The following is a 17,338-nucleotide window of genomic DNA, read 5'->3' on the forward strand; positions in this document are numbered from 1 at the left end:
GTTCAAACAATGTAAACCATTTTTACCTCTTAGGCAATGCCTGCCATTTCTGGCTAACCTGACTAAGGTGTCTAAGTTCACGTAATTGGATAGTCAGTCCTTGCTACGACCGAATGGTCCGGATGGGATTTCCGGTTCCTCCGGTTCGACCATAAACAGCCTATGAGAGTGATTTAACGATTATAGAGATCATTCAACTTTATCTCCTTACCAACTTAACATACCTTTGAATGTGTTGACTTACCGACTAATGGTCTGACAACTGTCAAATTTATACAAGTAGTTTTCAATGCTTGGAACTAACCGCTTATTATATGGATTCGTTTCTTGAAGCAGCTTCTATCCTTTCTAGGTCAAAAACTAATCTACACACCTGTTAAAAGACAAAATGCATATGAATTGGGACTCGTGATCTACTATCTAATATAATTGTACATGGTTTATTTTACATATCTAACGCAGAATGATGAGGTATCATTGTTTACAATCTTGAATAATTATTGCTTTGTTATTTTTTGTTTAAAATATTCACCTAAAAACAAATCTTTTACTTCATTTTCTTGGTGAGTTAACACCTGCGTGGTCATACCGAAAAATGGCTTCCTACATATTACGTAGAAGGTCCTCACTAGTAGGGTACGGTCCGGCTTTGGGATTTTATCCTGCTGCATGAAGACAAGCGCCGTTTTCCCCAACTCATGTTTGTCTCTAAGGCTACCAAACGTCACCCTTTAATTACTGACTGGCACTTCGCTGTCTTGGCATGATGTACAATTAATCGAACCCCCTCGTCTCACTGGCATTTCTATCAGACACATCAACGTCGTATTTTCTTACAAATTACTTACAAGCATATATCCATAGTGTATTTTAAATGGACCAAATTGTAAATATCTCTGGATGTAGTATAGCTGGTTAGCAGCCAACACTTTTGCCCGAATCTCAATGCTGATTTTCCTTGGCTGCTGACTTTTCTCGAGACGAATTACCATAGCATCAACTTCTAAGATCACTTGCCATTTCTGCCGGAACTAGACACGATTGAACGACATTTGTGATATAAAGGTCATACAAATTCCTTTAGAGCCGATTTCCGGTAATTTTATCACATTACGCAATTAAAATTTGATCAACGAATTGCACAAAAATGATCAGTAAGCAGTTTTGAACATATTGCTTATTTTTTCTTTCCTCTTTTGATCGAACAGAGAAATGAGCATCCCTTTTTGGTGTCTTGCCACAAGCGATAATTCCAACAAAATTCCAGCAGACAGCGTGTAATTAATGTTCAAAATTCATATTCATTTCATTCTGTTCAATCCAATTATCGTTCCCAAAAACCCAATGCCAGACATTCGTAAAATTCTATTGAACTGTTCGCTCCACCTGTTGGCTTTGGAATAATGCGCAAAATATCATTAGAATAGAAATTCATTTCAAAAACTCAAACTTCCATGGTATAGGCATAGCTAAGCGTGATATAGCTTTTCAAATACAAAAAAAGCAAAAATCAGCACGCTAGTTTTATCCATCAAACTAATAACAAATTAGACCTGTTCCGACGTGTAAATACTCTTCCTGCACCCTGCAACTAAAGGCAAGCAGACATTCATTTTCCCGATTCACCAGGGCATCTGGGCACGGTAGTACTTCCCCGAACCGGTACGGGCGGACAACTAACCGTGGCAGGAAAATTCATAAATTCAATTACACTTTCCAGCGAAATGTCGATGCAGTACGCGAAACACACAGCTACCAACCAACCAACCAACCAGGTTCGGACGAAATTATACCCCCAAAACTGGTTCACGCCAAGTTCAACGGCAAAAGGTTTGCTGAACTTTGAACGAAGCACCTTTGCGAAAAGACAAAGAGACCACCACCACCACCGATCGTGTTCCGCCAAGCGCCAAGGTGTCAAGCTAGTGGAATAATCGATTTAAAACTTTGTTAATCTGCCCATTGCCCCCATTTACTGGGCATGTGTAAGGGGAAAAGACGGGGGAAAAGAGCAGGGAAAAGGCTTCAATTTCCGATCTTTACTTCGTGATTGGAAATCTTACCCAGTTGTGCTGGTGGTGCGTCTTCTTCTGCTGCTTGTATTATGATAGAAACAACAGCTTGGGTAAACTGCGTTCGTGTTTTCTGTGTTCGTATGGAAAACGGTGCGAAGTTTGGCACGGGAAGAGACACCAGGGAGTTTGCCTGCCCAACCAATCGTTCGTTGTTGTTTTCTTTCAATTGCATTGCACGGTAGTGCCCTGGTGTTGCTTAATTAAATTGCTTCCACATGCTCTGGATCAAATGCTGTAATGGGAAAGGTCAAGCCAATGGGGTCCCTCACGTACTTTAATGCTTTCAAGCTGTTTTCAAATTTCCACTACGAGAGGCATTAAAATTATGCCACAGCAAGGAGTAAAAGCTTGAGCTAGTACTAATAACATTAAACCCTGTTCTCGGGACTGACAGTGGCATAGACATCGAATGGAAATTACAACGATACTTAATAGAAATACTAACCACGTCTGAAGCGATCTTTGCTGGGCGTGATGCTGTCAAGGGATGCTGTTGTCTAGCATTATTTTCATCTGGCCTTTCTTGTCTGCTCAGGACTGAGACTGAGCGAAGCCTTACCAAGAAGAAAAAAGCACTATTTCAACCGACGTGCTACAAGCAACACCTGGGAAAGGGGGGGGGGGGAAGACATTTTCCTGATTGTGTCGGGTGGAAATGAAAATTTTAATAAAATCCTTATAATTAAAACCGATCTCAAAAAACAGACAGGACGTGCCCGTGTCCTAAATGCGAGATTAAGGGAACGAGAGACACGGTCTGGCGGGAGTCCGCTTTCTTGCGGGACCAACTTTAAACGGTGTCAAGTGCAAATAAATCAACGTAAATGCAAACACCTTAACGCGCTTGCAGTTGGCGAGCTGGCCGTTGGAGTATGTCATCCATCTCTGACGCCCTGCAGCATCCGCCACGCGTACAAATAAGCCAAAGCCGAAAGCGGAGAGCAACACCTTCGACTTAAGTTTAATGACTTTCGGAGGCAAAAGTTTTCGCTCGGTTGGGTTTGTGCAGGTTGGCGGCGAGCCACCGTTGCAAACCTTGATGGGGGGCGCTACTACTTTACATTGTAACGCTGAAACACGGTGCACGACGGTGCATAATCAGCGAGCGAGTAGAGTTAAATTAGTTTCAACGCTCGACGCGACGGTGCAAACGATGGCGGACCGGTGAGTGGCACAGGTGAACAGAGAAGTTAGTGTTAAATAAAGAAACAGAAACATCGAGCAAAATGTTCGTGCAGGAAGCACCTTAACTCATCTCAGGGTAGCGTTTTGATAGTGGCCGAAGTTGAACATGCTGCGCTTTGATAGGAAACTTTTCTGGCTGGCTGGTGAAATAAAATGCGGAGAAGCAGAAAATAAGTTGGTTGTGTAAATAGCGATCTACAGCTAATCGCTTACTGAAGTTTTACTTTTTTAAGGTACGAATATAGAGGATTCCTTGTTGCCGTTGGACGATTTACAATGAAGAAATGGCAATACAATATCAAATACTTCTACTTAAATATTTGTAATGCTTAACAAGTTTAAATAGTTTGAAAGTGTTTTTGTATATTGTTTTTGCGTGCCATTAGTTCTGATTTTGACACATAGATGGCCACCAGGTCCAGTTTGCTGTGTATTTTTTTCACTGGGTGAGGGAATAGCGTTTACGTTTTAATTTCGTATTTTTTAGTGTTGAGACCATTGGCCTAAGAATAAAACAAAATAAACTAACAAAGTAAATAAATTAAGATTGAATCGCAAAACCTGAACCCACTTTTTCATCTAGCAAAATCACTTTATCAAGCAGATGACCTCCTGCATATCCAACATATTAAGCGCTTCCCTTCCATTGAGTTATTTCCCCAGGATGCTCCATTATGAATTATGTGCTTGTGTTGGTGGCTCTGTTTTGATAAAATACAATACAATACATCCTTCTAATTATCTCCGGAGCCCCGAAAATGTATCTCCATAATAATCGTCAACCGGCGGATGTAAAACATGACCCACATAAAACACCAACAAATCCACAGTCAACCAAAATCATTAACCATCATCGTAAAGTTACACAACGAACGGGAGGCTCTGCGCCCTGTACAGCCACCGGATGCGGTGGCGATGGTGCGCCCTTACAATCTTGCACAATTTGTGCTCGTAAATTCTTTTACGATGGTATCTGCTTTCTTAACGATTATGGGCCGCGACGCACCCCGGGAGAGAGAGAGAAGAGTTCATCAAGTGCCGGCTCAAATGCACGCACTCATCGTCGTAAGGCCGGCCGGTTGAGGCTTGGTGCAATTAGAATTAAATTTTAAAATAGCTGCCAGTTCGCTCCCGGGTGACGCATGACAATAATAATGGGCGCCGTGCAGCAACATGCTTTCCCACCGTTTTCCGGGGCTGTTCAGTCGTAAAAGGTGGAAAAAAAAGAACCAGGGAGGCGCTTTATGTGCAACACTGGACAGATGGACGACGGTACGGTGATAAAGCATGTTTAACGTTTGCCGGTCGTTTAAAAGTTTAAATTTGAAGCCTGAGACTGAGTATTAACGCTGATTTTTGCAATGTTGGAAAGGATTATTCTCTCAACTTTAGCGGGAAATATTTCACTTCAAAGTATGATGAAAGGAAGAAAAAAACCTTTTCTTCTTGTGGATTCCAAAGTTTTTTAATTAAAATTGTTCTGCAGCTCGAGGACAACCCCGCTTCTGTAAGCAAACTATGAAAATACTGCCATTATAAAATAACAATTCATAGAATTTTTATCTTTTGCCTCGAGCTAGTTATTGTACCGACAACCACCGCTTCAACAAACATTGTGCGACAACTAATTTTCTATTAAGCACTCATAAAACAACCGTCAGTTATAGTATATTGAAGGTGCCTGAGAGCAGCTGTAGTTCCTGTAATTTTTTAATTGGATGTAACATAGAGTTCGTTAACAATTCTGTACTGCTTTCAAAGAATTGAAATAACAAATATACTCAATTCCAAGACAACCGTTCTGGAAACAAATGGATTGAAAATCATTCCATTTGCCGGTATAAATGGATGATGAAGGATATTTTTCAGAATGAAAACCTTTGTAGCCAACAAAACAAGCAAAGAATTATTACAAGGAAAAATATTTTGTGTTGTGAAACAGAATTCCTTATAAGTTAAACCATCAAAGATTCAATTAATCCTAATGTTTTAAATAAACAAGAAAAATGATATTAAAAGGATTAATCTTGTCTTTCATACCAGTTGGCAACAAACACCAGGCGCCTCCATGAGGAAGCTTTTGCTTGAACTATTTCAATTATTGGTTACTTTTTCTAACATTTCAATTTTTTGGGAAAAAATTGTGTTCTCTTAAATTAATAAATATCAAACAGACTTCAGGTAAAAGAGAGCTTAATAACATTATATTTTTTGGGAAGCAAACACCAGGCGCCTCCATCAGGAAACTTTTCATTGAATTATGTTGATGATCTGTTACCTTTTCAAACAAGTCAAGTTTTTCGGAAAAGATGCATTAGTTCGTAATAGAGAATTAATTGGTATTTTAACAAAATTATGCAAAGAAGAGTGAAATAAAAAAAATCCTTTGAGAACACCAAGACCCAAAACCGAAAGCTTTTAGATTATTTTTACTGTTTTCCTGTATATAATCAAATAATAATAGAACATAGAAAATACGAATAAAATTCTCTAATTGCAAACAGCCGCTTCACCTCAACATTCCCTCCAAACCACCCGAAACTGTAACACGGTGACATTTTCTTATCTAAAATTTAGCAAATGTCACAGCGCAACAGATTTCTGCTCGCGAATGATAGCCGACACACACTCATACACAGGTTCCCCCATTCACCGCAAAATTCTCCCGAAACCTTTCAAAGCGGAAAGCAAAGCTACACAAAAACACACACCGACACATTTCTCCAGGCAATCAGTCGAAGCTCAGTTTCACACCCTTGAACCTTGAAACGGCCTCGGCAAAAACGCTCCTCGGGAACTCTTTCTTTTAATTCGTAACGGCATATCGCTGTGCCGATTCAAGCGTATCACTTTGCCTCCCTGCAAGCTTTCGTTGGTGGTGGTGGTGGTGGTGGAAAGGTATCATACCGAGCAAGCAATAGACATCCTCTGCTGTACCTGCCGTCTACAACGTGCTCGTTGCTGTTCGGTCCAATGTGCTCGTTTCGGTGCGGTTTGGTGGTTTTTGCGGACCGAACCGACCATCCTTCCCAACACGTCCACATAGAACCACGTGCACGCGTGCTGTTTCTTCGCCGTGCTCTTCTTCAGCCATCAATGAGAAAGCACCCGGTCCGGTACCACAGTACGATGAGGCAAAAGTCAAAGGTCTATCTAGAACCTCAGCTTTCCGAGGCACCAGCTGTTGCTTTAGCGCTCTGGTCCGGCACATTCGGGCCTTCCTAAAAGACGAACGAACGGCGCTGCCATTCGAATCGTATATCTTCTACTTTATCGAATCGTGCTTTTGCTTCCCATTTGCTCCTCGTTTACAGTTTGCAGTTCCTATTTTTTTGGTTCATCCCTATTTTGGCTTTTCATTCATTCCTCAGCAGAACAGCAAGGGCCCCTCGTGATTGATACTACTACTACTGCTGCCGCTTTTGTGAATCACCATTTGTCCACCATTTACTTTGGAACCCTCATTTGCCGAACCGCTTTCATTTCAATTTGTTTGTTGTAAGCCCAAGAAGAGGACGGATTGCGTCCAGGAACTAGTGAGAGAGAGAGAGAGCACAAAAAAGTCTCCACATCATCACATTCCTCTACACGTCATCTCAAAACTGTACACATCGAATGAGCCAAAGGACACGAACATCTCGTCGTGGTGCGTCATACGGAAAACCGAAACCGAATGGAACGATATGTGTTGCTCCGAAAGTCGATTTCGTTTGGCACAACCATTCTTTGACCCGGTCGTTTTGTGGTCTTTCGAAAACGACAACCTGACCTTTACCAGCGGTGCCTCTGCACCTCTGATGACCTGCGGGATGGTTTACTGCTTCAGCCATAGTTCGGGCTTCTACTAGGAAGAATGATAGCAAAATTTGCCAATTTCTTCTCATCTGCTTTCAAGCCAAGCTCGTGATCCCAAAAAGAAACTGGGTCGTATGTGAAGAATCAAACCGTTACAGGAGGGGTTGGAAAGGTTGGAGAGACTACTCCGGACGCATCGACTGCAATATGTTATTCAATAGAGTCTTCACTCGAAGTTATCAGCCACACAGAGCATATTCCGAACACTGGATGAGTTAGAACGTTACTTGTTGATTTACCAGATTTTATGTGCGTTTAGTAAACAGAAGTTCCTTCTAATACGACATCAAGTCGCACAGCTGGATCAGTGGGATATTTCGGCTGATGAACTTCATGAATACGTTTATCCTTCTTTGGTTGGCTTACCATGATGAATTTTGAGCATGAAACCACTTGTCTAGCATCCTTTAGCATGTCCATTAGCAAAAACTGTATTCCAATTGAAGATTGCATACTTTCAGGCGCTTAAATCTTCTTAATAAATTATTATATCCTTTTCTTTAGCACAACCTTGTACCGAATGCTGTTTTCACGAAACGGAAACTCACGATAAGCTCATTGTTGCTGCAGATGATGAGCTTTATGCGCCAACAGTCAGCAAATGATTGAAAGCAGAATAATAATGGATCCGGGTCATTTTATTGCACATTCTTCACCGACCTCCAGCGCCAAGCGCTGGCCCGTTTTATGCAGCGGCACGAGTTCACGGACGATAAAAATGCAATCAAGATCCCGAAAGGTATAATTATTCAAAATGAGCCAACATCAACTGCAACGGAGGGATCGCTAGTTCTTAGAAATTCCACCATCCGTCCGTATCTAGCGTGGCCGATCAACAGGAGAACTAGCGCACTGTATAATGAATATTGAACGCAATGTGTTTGCTTGCGAAGAAGCACACAAAAAAGACGGGAAACTGGCGCTGATGGTAAACAGTTTTTCCCCCTCTGCTTGTTCAATCGAAAAGCGGAATTCTGTCTCCAACATCGGGCGAAGGCTGCCATTTATTGGTGGCTGGCATTGCGTACTTACCCGCGTCAGGGAGCTCTTTTTCTCCGGCTGCAGCCCGCCCTGGCCTTGACCGAACTCATCGTCCGAGTCAATCGGAGGTCTCGGCAGTGGTCGCTTGTCACTGGCGCTGTCCGGTGCAGCGAGCGGCACTTTGTACTGGAACACTTCGTTCTCCTCGATGCCGTACAGCGTTGGTGCGGGTCGGTTGGAGTGTGGTCCCCCGCTGGAGTGAGCCGTGGTACGTATGCGTGCCGTTGGCGTCGGTGACAGGGGCTCAACTTTTGCCTCATCATCGTTCACGTACTGATTGGCCTTCGGTGGGTAGTTCTCATAAATATTCCGCTGGTCCTGATGAAGTCCGGACTGGTGCGGATAGTGGTACGGGGGTGGTGGCGGAGGTGGAAACCATTGTGGTACGAGCTCGTGTGGATTGCGTCGCCGAAAATAGGGTGAAAATCGGTCCCGATCATCCGACGGCTCAAACGCCAACGAGCCACCCAGCACGGCTAGCGAAGAGCTGTCGTCAAGACTTCCGAGCGAATCGTCCTGCAGCAGTGCAGGTGCAATCGCTTTACGCGTCCCGGCTTGCTGTAGGTCCGAGTTGGAATGGAGTCGTGCTCCGCGAGTACCACCACTGCCCGACGATTGCATATGGCCACGAAGCCCAAGATTCACACTGGACGAAGAAGCGGATTTTGTGACCGCACCCGGATGCTGTTGACGATGCCAGCGTGCGTCCTGATCCCAGCTGTGCTGCTGTTCCCGCGAATCCGCACTCACCATGGTCGGTGGTAATCGACGTGGCCTTGGAACGGGCGAAGGATATTTACGATCGCCGGGGATGAGTCCTTGCGCGACCGAATGCTTACTGTCAGCAGTCGTTTTCGTCAGCAATCGCTCATCGCCGGCAATATCCGGATTGGAGGCACGGGGCGTCAGGGTCGGTGGAAACCGTCCCCCGGTACGCTTTGCTGCCTCATTCGATAGCCGGCTTCCGTTCGCGCGACGACGCTCGAATGGACTGGACGGTTTCTTGGAAGGAGCCGTCTTGATGTAATACCAATCGCTTAGTTTCCTCTGCTTAATTAGATCATCGTCTTCTTCCACAGCAGCCTCTTGCTGCTGCTCCTTCTGCTCCTCGCGCTTAAGCTGCTGTAGGTTGGGTGCGACAAATTCCTGTGTTCTCAGATTTTCACTATCCTGCCTATGATGTCCGTGCTGTGGTGTCCCCGGCTCAAACGATGCACCAAGCGGGACCGTACATTCCAGCGTTCCGGCTAGCGAAACGGACGACCCATCGACCGCCGGAGGTACGACGGTGCCGGCGGTACTAGCCGAGGTTGCATTCCGGATGTTTCGTTGCGCTTGGAACGAGTCCGATATGATGAGCGTTTTGAGTGCGTAGTTTAACTCTTCCAGCGACTCGTAGAAGCTGCTCGACTGCTGACCTCCGTCGCCATTATCTGCGCGAAACGAGACGAAAAGCGTGGGCGATAAAATCGTAAAGTATTTTAGTGCGCTGGTATTTTCTGCAGACGGGTTTATTTAGGTGTGTATGTTCTTCGTCTTCTTTTTGGTCCACTTGCTTTTTATCACGAGTGGCGGAAATTGATCGATAGTGGTGAAAGGTCGCGTGAAAGAATGGGACAGCTCGCCGGGGGATAGTAATAAAGACTGTGCAATGCAATAAAGCAAATTCGGCCAAACATTCCGAAAGTCATCCGGAATTCTTTGCCATGAGGAGTTTACGTGTGCGTGGAAATATCGCTAGTGAAATTTGTCAATTTGAGTTTAGTTTCAAAGATTTTAGCAACTAAATTTTTTTTTCGAAAGGCAAAATTGCATAACTTCAAGCGCTTTCCGAATGCGGATTGCCTAAATCACACAATCTACAAAGCCCACGCGGTTTTGATTTCAATTTTCGTTAAATACGTTTTTAACTACGTTAATTACTGTTTTGCGTTTAAAATCCTCTATACAATTAAAATTATAATTGCTTTCAGCAAAGTTAATATTAAAATTGACAGCAAAAATAATTACAACTGGTAGCACCTGCTCGCAAAAAGGGATTCCATTTTTAGCCGTAGCAAAAACAACCGCTTCGCTTCACTCATACACATAATGGCTCAAAATCGAATTCATATCGAATTAATAAGTGTCAATGTTTTAACAAGCAAAGCGGGAACGGTTGCTTGCGCCAACTCACATCAGAAACATGACGTGTCCGAATGTTAAAACGCGTACGAAAAGCAACCCGATCACCAACAACCGCAACATCCCACAACAAACCGTCCAGCCCGATGTATTTGCCCCGGGAATGGGGAAAAAGCCCGTGTCGTAAATAATCGCTTACCCAAATATGATTTCGATTTCGGCGATGGCGGACAGGAGAAGGTGCCCGTACTGACGCAATCCAGCAACCCGTCCAGGCTCATGGCATCGGTCGAGGTGCTCAAACAGCTGGACGCTCCGAGAGACTGGTGATGGGGCAGAAACGGTGCCTCAAACTGCTGGTACTGATCCCCGTCCGGGTGTCGAGGGCCCAACGGCAGTACCCGATGGTACGGATGCTCGGGCTGTGGCTGCTGCTGCTGCTGCTCCTGTAGCTGCCGTCGCTGTTGGTACGGACTGCCGGCACTGGTTGCAACCGATGATTGATTCAGGAGATGCTGCAATCGAAATGGCACATACATCTGCTTTTAGTATTTATGAAAATGTGTTGGGTGTGTGTTTTTGCACCCATTTCTTCATACGGCACCAAAAGACCCATTCTTTAATGGTGCCTGATGAGTTAAGGGTTCGGAGTTTTTCCGGGGTTGCACCGGGTCTTTTCCGTATTGTTTGCAGTTTGCAGCAGGCTCACCCTATCCAATGCACCACTCGTTTTCGGTGGCCGTGGTTGAGCAAATTTAATAAATAAATCAAATTCGATATTGACTGAATTCGTGCTTCAAAATGGAACCAGTACAGGTATCGGGTTCGGTTGTTCGGAAAATGCACTCTATTTGCATAACTTTGGCCACAGTAAAACGCAGCAGCGCATTATCGAATTCGGCATTTCGGCTAGCACGGTATCGGGCTTCTGTTTGCTTAAACGAACTATCATAAAGTACATTAAGACTATTTTCCTAACCTCTAAAGCGTGAAAACAATGCGAACTAGCACGGCACGTCCCGCCAACAAAGTCTTCCTTTCTGCGCAAAGTAAATGCATAAATCAGTAGCAATCACACATTGGCTGATAGGTTTTTAACGTTGCATGATCAATCCCTAGCCTGCCGGTGAGCCTGGGCCTGGTGCTGATTGTGTGTTTCATTTATTTGCTGGCAACCTCGTTGGCAACGGTTTTCGCAAATGAGGCTTTTAATAATTTAACCACAATATCAATGTTCGAACATGAATAAAGTAAGGCAATCTACGTTTCGAAACCCAGCAGACCGACCGCAACAATAATAGCCACGGACATGATTTATTTCTCCACGATCTTAATGTTAAAGCATTAAGGCAGACAGTTGTCTTGGAAGATGTTTGACGATTGTACTGTGGAAATGAAGTATTATTTTATGGAGCAGCCATGAAAACCCCATGAAGTATGAGACCTCTGAAAGAAGAGCCTAGAGTTTTGCTAAACTTCTGTAAGTTTATTTATCATTTGGAACAAAGAGCGAAGGACTTATGTATGGATCATATGCAAGTCATTCATCTACAAGCAATCGTTTCTCTGAGGTGGCTTGGTTTCTTCTACCAGTGGTGGCCCGGTAGACGGGTAAGCGAGGTTTTCTTCCAGGAACAGCAGCAAAGGCAACGATCTTCACACGACAGGACCGGGGTTCAAAGTTCCATTCAGAATGTTCCCCCGTAGTGAGGACTGACTTTCCATCTATGCCTTACCATTAAGCCTAGTAAGCCAGGAAAGGCAGGTATGACCTAAGAGGTCGTCAGGCCAAGAAAAAAGAAGAAGAAGCCCCGCTTTGAATAATAAAACACATTGTAAAATAATAGCATTAACGGCTTCATAAATTTTACACAGACTATACCTTGTTTGTGACAAAATGGCATCGGTCAGTCATAATAAATAAATAAATAAATAAATAAAACTTTTGGCTAAAGTCTATATAGATGCCCCCCCCCCTCCACTCACGGACACTCATTTTTGCAACTGAGTTACCTAAAAGGGTATATTTTTCAGACTTTTTACTGTAAGTATTTATAAATTTATTATTTATTTATTATTTTTAATAATTATAAATCATTATTACATCGATTTATAAAACTTTTGCCTAATTTTTACCTAAATTTAAGGTAACTCAGTTGCAAAAATGAGTGTCCGTGAGTGGGTGGGGGGGGGGGGGCATCTCTTCAGACTTTAGCCAAACTTTTCTGTTTTAGCTATTGCTATTTCTTTTTTTTTGTATATTTCGAATCTCGCCAAAAGCTCGAGAAGGCCTAAGCCCCTACTAGAATCTTTTGTGTGCAGCACTGTGACCTGTAATTTTTGTTGGTGATTTCTACGTGATTCTGTGCATTGAGCATTTTTGCTTAATACTGTTACTAGACACCGAGTAATAATCCTTTACTGAATATCAATCCCCGGTAACAAGTATCCATCGAATAAATGTTCCGTTACCGTCTTAGTTATAGACCGGGTTGTCCACCCCTTGTGTGACCAAGAATAAGTATATAGTCACCTTAAACCAAAATGACTGCCCTGGATAGGGGGCAAGGAGATTTTAATCGAATAATAATCAACATTTCATTCGACTTTATTCAACTATATTTGACCACACTGAAAGCACACTGTGCAAGTTTTGAAACACATACTGCAATTTGCATACATTAAGGCGTATTTGCAGTAGATGTAAAAACTTCTTCAGGGGAAAGTCTTCGCGTGTATTTAACCGGTTTTTATTGCTCTTAAGCAAAACGAAGTAGAACTCTAAATATTTTAAAAGTTCAATAAGCCCAGGAACCTATCGGGGCGGTTGCAATTTTATAAAAAAATATTCGTCGAGCACATCAAACGCCGTCCTATGCTTTAACTCCAGATATTTAAAGCAACGAGGAATTGGTCCTGTACTTTGAACGCATTGCATACTGCATTGCTGTATTTAGCAGTATTATGCAATTAAATAAATTTTTAATTGATTCTAGTTCACTGAACATAAAACAATCTAAAAAGGTCAAACCTGTCATCGGTTTGGAAGTTTTATAATTGAATCCAGTTTGTTGAACACAACGCTAGTTCAGCGAAGGAAACTCCATTTCAATATAAATAGTTGAACTTTGCCAACCATACCTTTAAAGCGAGTTGTTTTTTTTTTCGCAAGAATAGGAGAACAAAACTAAAATCCGTGCACTAGTGTCGTCACCCAATAACCGATGCGAAGCTATTTGCCTTCGTGTTTACGTTCTTTTGTTACGACACTCAACACAACAGTTCGAATTCGTTTCAATTGCTACTCCTATCTGCACCCGCCTCTTAGCAAGTGTGCCCTAACAAACAGCTCTCCGAGTTCGAGTGGGTGAAATTCGCATAACAAGACATAAAATGTATCGCAAACACACACCCAACTCGCCCGATAGTGGCCTAAATGTAGGCCACAACAACGCTTGCTCTCGTTGTCCGTGCCCGGTGTGCACTTACAAAAACAAACAAACAAAATTCCCACCCCAGCTCCCGGGAAACACATCCCTACCCCACTACAAGGTAGGATCATATCGTATCGAGGGTTGCAAAATAATAAAAAAATGCTTCTCACCTGAAATGGAGCCGCTTCCGAGTCGTAGCTTTCGTCGCTGCTCGAATAGCTCGAGGACGAGTAGCAATGGCTTCGATCGTACCAAGCTTTTGGCTGCTGGCCAACCCCCTTACCGAACAGACCCGGTCCCGCGTCGTTAGGGCCGGTCGCGATGGACGATTCCGAACCGTGGCTGTGCCCGATCGTTACCACCGACTGGTCCGGGCTAGTGCAGCGTCGATGCGGTAGGCGCGTCCGGCGTACGGGTATTCTCGAGCGAAACGATGCGGATTTCCTCAGCGAAGACATTTTTCATTTCGTTGGCGTTTTGCGTCCATCTATTCGCAGCACCGAGTGGAATAGGCGGTAAGTACAATGTTCATCTGCCGTACCAATTGTACCGCTGGGCGCGAACGAGCCTTGCAGCCACCACAAACAACATTCGTTTCGCGGTCGAGACGGCCTTCTGGTTCGGAGGAATGGCAGCGCGAAGCACTCGATTAGTTTCAACTTTTTTCACACCATTTTCTAGCCATTGCTTTTGTGTGTGAGCTGCTGTGCGCCCGATGGCAACGGGCCGGATCCGGAACGCTCTTATCCGCCACTACAGGGCGCGTGCTGTTATGGTGATGGGTAAAGCTAGCGAAAGAAAAAAAGAAAGCAAAGAAAGGCAAGGAATTAGAACAATAAGAACGTGGTAAAAATCACAAGCAACAAAAAAAGCCGTAAACCGATGTTGGTTGGAAGAAAAATACGAACATGTGTATCGGATCGTGGAGCCTAAAGCACACGCGTTAGCCTGCCTTCGATCCGGCCCATTTTCAACATAATCAAGATGCAAAAATAAATCATAATTGAATTCTCGCTGTTTCTCGCACACCCTCAAGGCAAACAGCGGGCTGGGGCGTTTGTTGACAGTCCTAGACCACAGAGCCCACGCAAACCGCATCCGAGTGCGCGTAATCCAACAGATGTTACTTGCGTGTACAGTACCCGGTGTACGTGTCGGCTAATGTGCCACCATGAATATTGATATACTAAGCGACCGCATTATCATCCACCGACGTCATCATCATTTCTCTCTCTCTCTTTCGCATCTCCCCAATCGTAATGCTTAACAAGGTAGATAATGTGCGCGTGTGTTTGTGTCTCTTTTTTTTTCTCTTTTCACATCAACACCGACTGGAGTTAGTGAACTTTTCGGGACGGCTGACGTGCATTGCTCAAAAAGTGTGAAACGAACGAATGCGTTAATAGAAATTCTTTCACTTAGTGACGCTTTTTACGGGGCCCCAGTTTCGGCAACACGTGCGTTGGGAAGAGTGCCTGAAGGGTGATGAAAACTCCAACGAAATAAGGTTTTTGTTAGGCGGCGTAGCTTTGACGGGTATTTCAAATTATTTCCATCATTTTATACATCAAAATGCCTTTAGGCGAAAATATTTGTTTTAAGTGCTCTATCCAAAGGGACATAAATTTTGGAACGATGATTTATAGGTTATGTTGCAAATTGTTCCATGAAATTCCTTTCCTTGACGTAATATGATTTAGTGGTCTGAAACAGAAGTATTTCGATACTGGTACTAAGTAATGTTGGTAGATGAGTTTATGAGTTAGCTCATATATACAGATCAGGTCAAGAAGTGTGAGGTTGCGTAGATAAACGTTAGACGATAAAACACAGAATAAAACAAACGTCAGATAACCTTAAGGTGGAAGAGTTCCTCTATCTAGAGTCAAAACTCTAACTCTCTCTTGGATCTGGGGGTTAAAATCCCATCCGTACCATTCCGCCTTAGCGAGGGCGGACTATCCAACAACGTGGTACGAATAAGTCTAGTCTGCCATTAGATGCCCGAGAAGAGTCGTTAAGCTAAGGAGAAGATAATGCTTTAAAAAATAGACTGGTGTAAGAATTTTTCATGCTTTGTCCCTGAGTCCTTGTGATTTACCAAACCATCCTTTTCCTATGCCTTACACCAATTTAAGTCAATTTGAAGCAACTATGGCCAACACAGTTTAAAATCCCTAATTGAAGATTTATTCCCATTTTGAATTTCATCCTAGACCAAAAACGTAGAAAATAGTCAGGAACAGCTGCCTCTCACTTATAGAGAAAGACAATTCAATTTAATACCTGACAGATACCGATCTCCCAACAGTGTTGGGCATTGATGGTGCCTATGAAAAATATCTTTGAAAATTCTAGAAGAGGATCGGTAACCTCCAGAAAGGGCTGAACAAATGTGAATACTTATTTTTAAGACAGCCATAGTGTCTGTCGACTTCCGTGAGACCACTCGTGGTCTGGATTTGTTTCTTCACTACTGCATCTTAGCCTGCTCAGGGTAACGCACGACTCATAGACATGGCCAGGTCGTACATGCCTTTCTAAAAACCCCAGCACAGTGTTCATTACAGCTGCATGGTGTTCCATAGTACATAACAAATTTTGATATCTTTGGCGGTGCGTTGGTACCTGTTCCTTCCATCATACTACCGTAGAGTGTCGATTTTATAGGTGGTCGAATGGGCTGAATGGGAAATGGGAAAAAAAATGCAGTTTGAAAGCTTCCAACAAAGGGCACAAGTCTGCAGAAAAATGATCGAGACATGATCTTATGGGAATTATTCAGGACTATGATGGCTTAGAAGTTTTTAAAGTTCTGCCTGTCGTCCTTTTTGTACGCTGAATAACACTATTGTGGAAAATATTTTATAGAAATATATTCATAATTGTAATTTTTTCTATCAAATATAAAGATTGAGAGCCCATCCCTGAGCTCATCGTCATTGCTCTTACGTAGCCTGTAACAGAGAGAACAGTTTGGAATAACAATGCTGATGAACTTGTCTGCGATTAAACAGTCTCTTCTCTGCTTAATAACCTGCTAGGTTAAATCGACCACTGAAATTATTCATTATATATAAAAATGGATCTTTATTAAACCGAGGAACGATCCTGTCTAATCAAACACCGTGAACTAACTTCAGAATATTCTATACTCTAGCAATAAACTTAAAAGAGCTACTTGTAGGCAACATTAAAACATAATTATTTTGCAACAATCAAGTTACAAAACTATCAAACTCACTAGAATTCCGTTCGAAGAAATCAATGTCACTGCTTCAGCTAATTGCAACTTGTCACACCCTTCGCCCATCAAGTTCGCAAAGAAAAAGAAGCATCTGTGTTGATTTTACGCATATATTTACATACATACATACCGGTCATGTGACGTTCGATCTTTTCCAACCAAGTGGGTCCAATCAATCAATCTAATGAAAACGAAACAATCAGGAACAACATTTTAATCCCTCGCTTGGCCCGAGACCAACTTGACTGGACTCGCCGTTATTCGCCCGGGCCAGAAACATGATCAATGGTTGAGTGTGCGTGTGTCAGTGCTCGTGTTGAATTCTCCATTTAACCGAACCATTCCAAGCACAAAGTTGGATAATCAATTAGCCTTCA

At 43.1% G+C, this 17,338-nt stretch overlaps 1 protein-coding gene across 7 annotated transcripts in view; it reads right to left on the reverse strand.

The window, feature by feature from the left end:
• Nucleotides 1-17,338, reverse strand: part of LOC118504640 — a 132,508-nt gene that overhangs the window by 47,816 nt on the left and 67,354 nt on the right. For all 7 annotated transcript variants that reach the window (XR_004905327.1, XR_004905326.1, XR_004905325.1 and 4 more), the window contains 3 exons: nucleotides 13,885-14,502; nucleotides 10,480-10,795; nucleotides 8,148-9,589 (listed from right to left, as the gene is read on the reverse strand). Coding sequence is in view for 4 of the 7 variants with exons in the window: in XM_036039367.1 (XP_035895260.1) it covers nucleotides 8,148-9,589; nucleotides 10,480-10,795; nucleotides 13,885-14,172 (2,046 nt within the window). In the remaining 3 variants the exon portion in view is untranslated. The remainder of the gene's footprint in view (nucleotides 1-8,147; nucleotides 9,590-10,479; nucleotides 10,796-13,884; nucleotides 14,503-17,338) is intronic.

Source organism: Anopheles stephensi, chromosome 2 (assembly GCF_013141755.1).
Source record: "Anopheles stephensi strain Indian chromosome 2, UCI_ANSTEP_V1.0, whole genome shotgun sequence".
NCBI classification, from domain to species: domain Eukaryota; kingdom Metazoa; phylum Arthropoda; class Insecta; order Diptera; family Culicidae; genus Anopheles; species Anopheles stephensi.